This window comes from Motacilla alba, chromosome Z (genome assembly GCF_015832195.1).
Source record: "Motacilla alba alba isolate MOTALB_02 chromosome Z, Motacilla_alba_V1.0_pri, whole genome shotgun sequence".
Classification (NCBI taxonomy): domain Eukaryota; kingdom Metazoa; phylum Chordata; class Aves; order Passeriformes; family Motacillidae; genus Motacilla; species Motacilla alba.
Window position 1 is genome coordinate 25,860,453 of NC_052046.1, and position 11,355 is coordinate 25,871,807.

The window sequence follows — 11,355 nt, forward strand, 5'->3', positions numbered from 1 at the left end:
CAGAGCCCCCTGCCAGCGGCTCTGGCCATCCAGGGCACCCAGAGGGATGTTCTGGATTCCAACAATGTTTGATCTTGATTTTCAAGCCTAATCAACAAGAAAGGAGATTTAATCCTTGGAACAGATAGACGATACAAAGCAAGCTTAAAGTGACGTCCCGGGGATAGAAAGAAAAATCTTTTGTTGGAATTTCCTTGTTAAGGTCTAGGGCATGACGTGTTTCAGTGATGTCAGACAAACAATTCAGAATTTCTTGGCCACAAGGACATTTGACAGAGCCCCCAACATACGGAAGAAATGATTAAAGGCAACTCAGCAACTGTGCTGAATCTGCCGGCTCAAAAGAAGGACTGGGCATTTGGACTAATGAGAAGTAAGAGAATAATTAACAACAGAAGTTAGCATAATAATTAATAAGAGAACTATGTAACCTGAAACCAATGAACATTTATGTATTTGCTGAAATGTGTAAATACTAAAGAGTTTTAATAGTTGGTGTGCTTGATTTGTGGAATACCATGCAGCACCAAGGCTTGTGCAACTCTGAAATAAATAATCCATGTCTCCCTCAAGTGTGTAATTATTGGCTTATTGCACACTAGGTAACAAATCTGATTTTTGTGGTCAACACTTCTACTGGCCTTGCTGTACCCTGAGTGTGTGGTGGCTGTATCAGAAGAACTCCCCGTGGCCCCAGAGCCTGCTCACTACTGCTCACTCCAACTATTGGAGGTGCGGTGAGCTGTGGAGGAGCACATAAAAGCGGCATTTACAGAAGCATTTCTAGCACTTGTACAGATTTTGCCTCACTAAAAATTTGATTGAAATCAATATGTACTGTGTGGAGACCGAAGACCTTAATGTATAGTTCCACTGACATTAATAGTGTTATGTCTTGCAAAACAGTCAGTGAATCAACATTACATATCTGTGTGGAGAAAATGCTCATATCACTGGTGAGAAAACTCAAATGAGTGAAAAGTGCTCTGGTCTGCATCAAAATAATTGTCACTGTGCCTTGCTTCATAAACAAGGGCTGTTTCATAACTAGCTTTGACAACATAGTACATTGTTACTAACTGGACCATAATGATATTCAGATCTTTGCTAATACTATGTTATGCAGTCTGGCTAGATAGACTGAAAATTCTTAGGCAGTGAAAAATTCCTTCAAGCGTTTCGGTCCTGGCAGCATGTCTTGGAGATGTTTTGGAAACCTGTGTTTCCAGTAATAAACTATTATTGGGTTTACACTGAGTATAGAGTTGAATATGTAGAGTTTGGCTTGCTCAAGATACATTTTTCCTGAACAAAGTCAAGCAGACATGAAACTTATTTTGCTATCTATTCATATTATGCCAGGTCCACAGATCAAATAGGCAGAGGCAAGAGGTTTGTAATTGACCTCCATTTACAGATGGTAGCTTTGCAATTAAAAACATAAATTACTTGCAGGTTTGATCCTCAGCCTGTACTGTGGTGCAAATATAACCACAGATTAATTTTTTTGGTGTGTTTTATGGAACACATTTACTTGTCGAGAGAGAAGAGGAAGCATTAACTGAATGGTGAGTGAAGTGTGTGGGAAAGTAGCACCAAGCGCCCCCAACTGCACCAACAGCCCCAAATTGCACTGATTCACCCCCACTCTTACCTCCTCTGTCTGTTGATCCTGGGTTTCAGCATAGGAGCCCTTGATTCTTGCCTGAGCTGCACTGGGGTTATTCCTGTTCTTGTACAGCGTGCTGCTCTTGCTGACATATTTACCAGACTTCGTGGCCTGGCCATGAACTTGAGTCATTACCTTGCCATCGTCTGCAGTCACTGGGCTGCTTACAGGTCAAGTTACTCTACAGGGAGGTCACAATCCCTGCCTGTGTTGTGACTGCACTTCGCTTCCAAGTTGTCCTCTTTCATAGTACACCTGTGCCCTGGCTGCTCTGTGTCAAGCAGAGTGAGGTATTTACCTGACACTGATAGTCTGGGTGTGCTTCTGGAAACTGGAGATCCACATTCAGGTCCCTAGTTCTAAATTTATAAGCTAAAAAGTTGCTCCAGAAACCAAAGTTCCACTCTTCATACATTGATTTAAGTAAGCAGCAGTGCTCATACTGCATGGGAAATGGAGGTGCAAAGAATTCCAAAGAGAAAAGACAGGCTTAAATAATAATATCTAAAAATATGGTGGTGATAGCAGTGACTTATAAATCCTTGTATTTTTAAAGTTGGTTAAACCCGTCCTAAAACGACCTCTTATGAATAGCGTTGGTAAGTTAGAATAGCACTAGCCTGTTCCTCATGCATACATATTATCAGCTTAATAAGAAAAATAATTAATAATTAAATATACTTCAAGATGTTGTTACTGGCTTTTACTTAATTTTCAAACTCATCTATTGCTTTTTTTTCTTCTGTAGTCCTAATTTTATTAGTATTTGAAACTATCCTACCACTCTGTTGTCCTAAACTGAATTTGGGTGTGCAGAAGACTATAAACCTCATCCCAACTGCTCAAAATCAGTTCACCTATCAAAACTGTAATGAAATTAATTCTGAATTTTTTAAAGGAGAAGTTGGGCAAGATTTCATGCAAGTCAAGAGAGTTTTGTTCATGTCACTCTTAGAACAAATCATATGTAAAAATACAAAGCCATATTAAAAACATACCAAGTATCATTGCAAGTTTTGTGAGATACAAAGCTGTGTTTCGTGTCAGGTACATACAGGCAGCATGTGTGCTTGTGATTGTGATATGTGTGGAAACTGATCATGGGACAATTAAAGGATGAATTCCAAAAAAATAACTGAGGGAGTAAAGCATGGAAGAAGGCCTTTGAACTTATCCTTTGTTTGCAATTAACTTTTATAGCATCTGAATTAAAGCTTTAAGGATGTTGCTGCTAGACAGGAACTTTTTGCACGTAGCTAAGCATTAAACAGCTTTGCAATAATAACCTTTTGAAGTATAATTTTAGAATATTGCTTGTAATAAGGAGCTTTGAAACTATAAGTTTAGAATATATGTAAAGGAAACATGCTTATCTCAACACCTTAGCAAAAGAGTAAAAAGCAGCTTGAGAAAGGAAGATGAACATCAACCCAAGGATTGATAGCTTCGACCAAGGGAAGCTGGACATCACTGCTATGAGATTTATAGTCTTTGCAATTAAAAGGTGGGTCCACATCTGGAGTCTGGACCGCACCAGCTGGGAGGCCTCTTTCTTCTTTCGGAAGTCGGACCCCACCATCTGGGAATACTCCTTTCTGGGGTACATCCTGAAAAAACTAACTCACAATAGTGTATAGAATTATGATGTAAAAATCGGGAATAGAAACTGCTGAAAAAAGCTTATGTGTACCCCTATAAATATCTGTACACCCCAACCATCGGTGTGCAGCTGGAGGGAAAACTTCCCCCACTGTACCCAGCGCTGTTTTGCTCATACTTTACCACATTAATTAATAAATTGATTGCTGCTTGAATATTGGTCTAGTCAAGCTTCTTATTTATAACAGTTTGATGATTGTGAACGCACTTCTTTGTGCATCTGGGTCAAACTGCTGGGAAATACCTAGCACAATCGCAGAAGTGTTTATTAAGTTTCTGAGCCTTTTTCCATGTCAGGTCCTTGTGGTTTTTTGGGTTTTTTTGGTTTGGTTTTTGTTTGTTTGGGGTTTTTTTTGTTTGTTTGTTTGGTTTGGTTTTTTGGGGTTTTTTTTTGGTTGGGTTTTTTGTTTGTTTTTTGGTTTTGGTTTGGTTTTGGTTTTTTTGGGGCGGGGTTGGTTGTTGTTTTGGGGTTTTATGGGTTTTTTTGTTTCTTTGTTTGGGTTTTTTAAATTTTTATTGTTTGTTTTTCCAATTTTAATTTCTGTTGAATGCCTCATTACCTCCCCAGGACTCTGTTGGGCATGTGTGGGAATATGCACAGTTAGGTCTAAAATAATTTTTTAACCAATAATTTTCAAATTATTGTGAGATTAGCTTGTCCAATAAAATCTGAGTCGTTAGGAGTAACCATGCTGAAGACGGATTTGGATAGCACAGTAAAAGCAAGGAGCAGGCTTATAACACCGCTGGTTTCTATTTTCATATTCGATTCTGTTATTTTCATGGTAAACGCACACCCCGCCCTGCTTGTGGCGTCGCTCCCCGCAACGCGCGCGCTGGCGCGATCAGCGGGCGAAACAGCGAGGGCACATTCCCACCCTACGGACGCTGCCCAGGAAGGGGCATCTCGCCGCTATGGACCTGCACGTGCAGTAACAGGCTTTGGAGTAGGATGCCACTACGCCAAGCAACGCGTGGCTGTGTAAGCTAGTAAAGTGACTTCGCAGCATTCTAGAGTGCCTGGACTACTGATGCACCTCGGAAGCGCTTTCTGACTGGTCTAAAAACCCGGTGCAATACAGCTAAAATGTTTTGGCTAGCAGCTCCCTCGTGTAAGAGTTAACGTCAAATGAATTTAAAACAGAACATAATGAATGGGTTTTTTCATTGCTTCTCGATCATTTCTATAGTTCCTAATTCAATTTGAAAGTGAAAGGACTTTAGATGGAGTAGTAGTATTTTGGGTAATATATGGTTGAATTTTTAGACCCAAGAGGTACTGCTTACTGATTTAAGTTACATATGCATTAATTATTAACAGGAACTTGGACCACTGTTGGTTGAATGCTGAGACCTAGATTTTTAACATTAAATATTAATAATTCCTCCTTTTCTTCTACCTTTATCTTCCTCACGCTGTCCTTAACAGAGCTGCATTATTTTGTTTTTCTTTGGTTACAGATGTCTGCTCTTACAAGGCAAAGTGCATGTACAATGCGTAAACATTTTTAATGCAGTTTCATTCTCAGAAGCATAAATAATTCTGCTAGCAACTTGTAAATATACTCCATCTACAATGAAAAGTGCTTCTGTTGAGAAATACCTAGAAATTACTACTTAACTGCATAGGACTATAATATTTTATTATGATAATATATGAAAAAAATTAATTATGTGCAAACTGTTAACAGCCTTGACAGATTACAGAACAAAACTTCCCATCTGATTTTTAGATCAGTTCCTCAGTCTACCGAAAACTGCATTAACATATATTTAGATTTTACAAAGAAACCAACACAGTTCCAAACGCTCACATGACACAGTATTTAAACTTACAATGCATTTCTAAAATATTTAATCCAAGTAGTGTTAAAGGACCACTGTCAAACTCTTATGATTAAAATTTGGTAAGTTTTAACAAAAATAATCAGAAACCATTCTTTTAACTTAAGATCATTTAAATATTGTTTATCTAGTAGTGAATTTCTTGTAATACAAAAAACAATTTCATGACCCTCAAGAAACTGCTTTCATTTGGATTATAGCAGCAGTTTACACTTTCGGTTTTGTGCATTTAAAGTTCATTTCTGAACGAGGAAATTATCCCCTAGATTTTCGTAAAGTAAAAAAGTCAAAGTTTTGGTTACATACTTAGTGGACTTAGGCATAGCTTATTAGGGCATTTTGACAGTGATCTGGCCATTTAAGGATCTTAGCTGATAGAGATATTGAGCACAGATTTAAACACAAATTTTGAAGGATGGAGGTTATTCTTTCCTTTTGAACTGACGTTGCCTGTGAGTCTTCTTGTAAAAGCTCAGGCTTTACAATACAGTAAAATCTGGCTACAGAGATTCTAATATTGGATCAATTAAACAAACTGACAGAAGTATAATACAGAATGCCAATTCAAAGTGATCTTACTCTTCTAGTGAACATCTGCAAAACTTTAGCAACTTGACATCCATATTGGCAGGCTTTGGATTTCTTGGTGACTGCTTTAACGCACAGGGCTACCACCAGGGCTCCCACAGTCTTCACAAAAGCATTGTTTAAAAAGAATGATTATTACTGGTGTTACACCACTGTCAACTAATTTGCAGGAATTCAAATACTGTCAGGTAACCTGTGACACTATGGCATCCTCTAGATAACCGGTGTAAGCTTTAGAAATATATATACCTTCAGCCTGCTTCCCAGGCTGTTTTTGTATTTCTTCTTCTGCCAACTGAGGCAAAGATAAACACCTCTTGGTTTTATGACATAAGTCTACCCACTGAACACTCCTCATGTCACATACTGATGTTCATGGATTTCTCAAAAAAAAGAGACTGTGAACTGACTGATAACAACTCTTTCAAGTGCTGCATCTCCGCACATGGCCTGCTCACTCACAATTTTGCTTCAGCTTGGAGATAGGCACTTCTAAGAACTAGGCAACAACCAACCAGTAAAAATCCTGGTAAAGAATATATTCACAGTAAAGGCAGGAGCACAGTTATCTATGAAAAGGAAAATGCCTTATCTAAGATGCTTGCTTTTATCATTTTTAGACAGAGATGCTTTCTAAATTTCATAATAGGTTGGTCTTTTTTCCACAAGAATTTGCATTTATTTAGAAGGCTATCAACTTCCTCTCCCTCATGCCTTAGACAGAGTCCTAACCTCTGGCTCCCTTACTATTGGCTATGATGGGGGTAAAACTTTCTGCATGAAGTGAAGGCCAAACAAAAAAAGCTAAACTGCACTAAAATTTGAGAGAAATATTTGAAGTCTTTTTAGGAACATATATATGTCCATGTACAAAAATAAATTCTGACAGTGTCCATTAAAAAAAGTTAAATATATACAAACTGTTGGAATAATTACACAAACTCTAACCATTTCAGCAGCTATTAAATATCACACATTCAATTTTCATAAGCAAAGTGCAATGCTATTTAGCATTTCTCAATACATTCAACATATTTTTTGGAACAAACTCAATGCAACACACTTTACATTTCAGAACAACCATGTGCAGCACATACTTCAGATGCAAACAGTGAACAATTTGAGTTACATTCAATTTGTGATAAAAACTGTACTGGGTGCTAAATGCAGCACCTTTACTACGGCAAGGTCATGTTAAAGCCTCAATCCCTGCCCTAGATTAAGAACCAAGTTACAACACCATCACATAAAAATACCCTTTAGCATAAACAAATGCCTTAAGCTTGTCACAGTTCCCTTCTCTCAGCTTTCCAGAACCACAAACTCTCCAAATATTTTTCATAAGCTGATCAGAACAAAATAAACACATCCAGCAAAATCTCAGTCCACTTTGTACAGGGTAATGTAACACATTAATTCACTAGTTCACAAACCGTCTAATTCCTAACTCTAACTCTTTGCCTACAAGCAAAACACTTCCCTAGCCAATGGTGAGTGAGAGTGCTCCTGCTTGCTCCCTCTTGCCTGGTGCAGTGGTTCCTTGCACGCCAGGAAACATGAAAGCCTCAACAGTGTGTCTGCACCAAAACCTTTTGTGATAAACTGACTTATCTGTGACTTCCAGCTTGAAAGTTTGTTCTATAGAATTTCCACGTGTTTGTGTATTTTAAAGAAAATGCCAGACAAGTACTTTGCAAAGATAAAGCTTCAAGTTGTGAGAGGTGCAGCAAATACCATGCCCACAGGTGGCAATGGCTGCAGAATTACCACATTCTGCTCACTGAGTCCTGCATAGGTATTGCTCCTGCTCTGACCTAATGGCACTGCTCCTAGCACGCACTAGGTCTTAGCAAGAGCTCTGTTAGGTCAAAACCTGAGCAGGAGGTGATGAATAATCACAAGTCTAGAACTATATCAACAAGGTTTCAGGCATGAATGTAAAACCTCTCATTTTAGTCCATCTGCCAGAGTTATAACAAAAATAAAACAATATATTTCAATTTTACATGCAATAGATGTAAAAACATGCTCTGAAAAAGTAGAAAGAAAAACTATAGCTTTGGCTAAAGCTACTAGTTTACAGAGTTTTTATAAAAATATGAATAAAGTAGGAAAAAACAGGGAGAATTTTTTAAGCTCACCTGTATCAACTGACCATCTTTTGGCTAGCGCATACTCCTTCTGCTTGTTATTGATGCTTTCACAACCCATTTGGTTTTACAGCACGTGACAGACCACACAAAACTGACTCACTGAGAAGTGATTCTTGAATTTGCAACACGAAGTGCTATGCTTGCAATGGATCTCATAGCACAGGTAGAAATCTTGTGACAAACTCCAGCTTGGGAAATGTAGTTGGAAGCTAACCGATACAGCCTTTCTGCTCCAAATATGTTAAAGTGCCCAGGTAGTACCTTCTCCACAAGACCTCTGTCTACTAATTCCATCAGGCGCTGGCAGCTTGCAATGTAGTCACTGATTCTGCTGTAGGGAAGCCAATCGATCATAGATCCATCATACACCACATCTCCGCTGAACAAAATCTTCCGGTCCTTGTCATGTAAGCAAATACTGCCTCGTGAATGACCAGGCATGTGCATGACAGTGAGCTGTCGATCTCCGAGGTTGATCACATCCCCTGCAAACAGATTTGTTACAATTTGGAAATTGTATATATTTGCCATGTTTCTTAAATGACATAAAAAGAACTACCTACTTATATGCAGAGTTTATACATATACATATCGAAACAATGGTAGTGGGGCATTTATTTTCTTTGTGAGTGCCAAAGAGGTATCTGAAATATAAGCTTAGCAAAAAAGTATCTTCCAATGACACTAACAGTTAACACAGGCTTGGGTTGTATTAATGGAATATATTAATATTCTAATAAATTGCACAGTGTGAAAAGCAATGCAGTAAAGAAAATAAAATGGGAAACAAATAGAACACATCTAAGCTGGTTCTTCTTTGACAGTTTGGAAAGAATGTATTTCACAATTTATTATAATTTTATGCTTAGACTTCCTTTAGAATTGCACTGCTGTTACTCCTGAAAGGCATAAGGCTAAAACATAAATTGCTTGAGGAGAACCAAGACAGGCCTTTACACACTTCCTTCATCTCATTCATGAAGACATAAAAATAGAAGTTTCTCACCATTAGGTCATTTTTTTGACAGCTTAAATGTGAATGCCTTTTAATTGTACCAGCCACTGAACTGATACTTGTGTCTAATGTCTCAGTTAACATCTTAGAAATTCTGATGCTACTCTGACAGCCAGGGTACTTGCTCTTTTACAAAATTTTTTTAAAAAATAATCCTTCCTACTTTTTGAGGAAAAAAAACAACTTAAACTTCTGTTGATTTAGGATAGTTAAATGTCACTATAATTATTTAATTATGACTATAGTTAAATGTCATCCAATCTTTACTGAAGCCTTCAGTAAGTTCAGTTCTGCTTTTCCAGCACCTATGTGGGATGGCCTAATAAAGCCAAGAAGAGAGTAAACACTGTGCCTAAGGCATCACATGTCTGACACCCGCCCTTTAACATCTACTTAACAGTACTGCAGTTTAGGTGTTCCGTTACCAAAAAACCTAGTCACTGTCTCCCATTAGAGACTAAATGACCTTTTTTATCTTCAACGAGCCCATTCTGTAAATGCTACATCAGTAATAAGTGATTTTTTACATTTTACATAAGTCAGGTAAAATTCAGAAAATATATTTATGTATAATTCACATAAATTCTGTAAAATAAAAACTGTATTCTCAGTAGATATTTCAGGAATTGTTCTGTTAACTGCACTTTTCATGTTCTGACAGCTTATAAACAATAAATGTCACCAGATGCCACAACATGACCTGCTGACATACCGTTTGAAGTCTAAGGATAAACCTGAGGTACTCAATTAGTCACCTAAAACATTGCTGAGTGAGTCTCATTCTAGATAGAAAAAACCCCAGCCGCCAAAACTTTCAGCACTGGTAGAAATGGTTTAACCCAGTACGCGTCTTTTTCGTCCCATGCTGACTAAGGCAGGTGGCTTTTAGATCCACAGGAGTGACAAAATTAATCGATTTAATTATTTTATTCGAGGAGCTGGGTAAACCAAGAGGCGCTCAGCGGCAAAGAAGCTGCTCCATAATACCCAGAGCATTGTGCCCCAGCACCCCTAGGCGCGGCGAGGCCGCCCCTTACCCTCGTGCAGCAGGCGACTGGGCCGGACGGGCGGGACGCGGAACTGCCGTGCGCTCCAGCCGGGCCGCGGCGGTCGCGCCACCTCCCGGTCCGACAGCCACGTCACGGCCTCGTAATTGTCGCCATGGAGCAGCGCCGCCGCCTCGGCGCTGTGCACCGCCACCTCCTCGAAGTGCTGCAGCCCGCCCGAGTGGTCGAAGTGGACGTGGGTAGCCACGGCCAGCAGCGGCCGCGGCCCGGCACCCTCGGCCGGCGCCAGCAGCCCGGCGTCACGCAGGTAGTCGGGTAGGCTGCGCAGCCCCAGCCCCGCATCAATCACCACGTCTCGCTGCGAGCCCCGCACCAGCCAGATGTTGGCCCGGTTGCCTGACTCGTAGAAACGTTCCTGGATCCAAAAGATACCGCCGCCCAGGGGCTTGTGCGCGAACCATTCCAGCGCCGACATGGCCCGGCCGGCGCTGTGGGCCCGCGAACTGCCCCCCCCCCCCGCTCCGGCGGCGGCACGGGCGGGGCGGGGCGGGCGCGAGCTCAGCCCACTGCGGCTGCGGCAGGCGGAGCGTGACGGTACGAGGTGAGAAGTGGGGAAGTCCCGGGAGGCTATGGGGGTTTAGGTGTGGTGCGAGAGGGCGCGTGTTTGAGCCCCCTTCCCCACTGAGACTTGGCGGCGGAAGTAGTAAAGGCGAAGCGCCCCGGCCGTGCGGGGAGCGGCGGGACCCTCTGGGGGCGACGGGCTGTCAGCGAGGGGCAGGGAGCGGGAAAGGAGCGGAGAGCAGCTGAGAGGGGTGTTCTCACACGGCAGAGGTTAGTGACCCTCTGGACAAATTCCTTCTCCTGCTTACCTTCACGGGCGTTAGTTTAAAAAGACACCCACAAAACCTCTATATTTAAAGTTCAGTACTTTTTTCTGTATCTGTTCTTCCCTTTAACTGATGGCACCTGCCTCTCAAAATCAAGGACCACAACCACCAGAACACGATCGGGAGTTTTGTTGTGAGGAAAGCGTAGGATACCGAGCGCTCGTCCGAGGCTTAGTCTGTTTAGGTGTACTGTTGCTGCATCAGCCGCCCAGCAGCTGTCGGGGATCCGGATTCCACGGGCATTTCCCTCCTGAAACAACATCTGCCTTCCCCTGAGTAACTGCCCGAGAAAGTGCATGGAGGAATTTGAAAAGCCTAAATCCGAAAATCTTCTCTTTTGTACATGACACATGAACTACCTATAAACAAGAAAATACACCCAGGTGATCCTTGAGACATTCCTGAAGGCAAACAGAACTCTAGTTGTGGTAACTTTGTGCTTAGTGGCTTAGTTGTCCAGCTCTTCAGGATTTCTCCATCTGTCACTTTGTTCTGTCAGTAAACATAAATCGTCTGAGGTTTTGAAAAAGTC

General features: G+C 40.9%; 1 protein-coding gene across 1 annotated transcript; it reads right to left on the reverse strand.

Annotated features, from left to right (window-relative positions):
• Positions 1 to 4,950: 4,950 nt before the first annotated feature.
• Positions 4,951 to 10,531, reverse strand: MBLAC2 (metallo-beta-lactamase domain containing 2). The gene is made up of 2 exons (XM_038123679.1): positions 9,967 to 10,531; positions 4,951 to 8,399 (listed from the first exon to the last, which is right to left on the reverse strand). Exons 1-2 carry the CDS (start codon positions 10,409 to 10,411, stop codon positions 8,011 to 8,013), a joined length of 834 nt encoding a protein of 277 aa, XP_037979607.1. The 5' UTR covers positions 10,412 to 10,531; the 3' UTR covers positions 4,951 to 8,010.
• Positions 10,532 to 11,355: the final 824 nt, after the last annotated feature.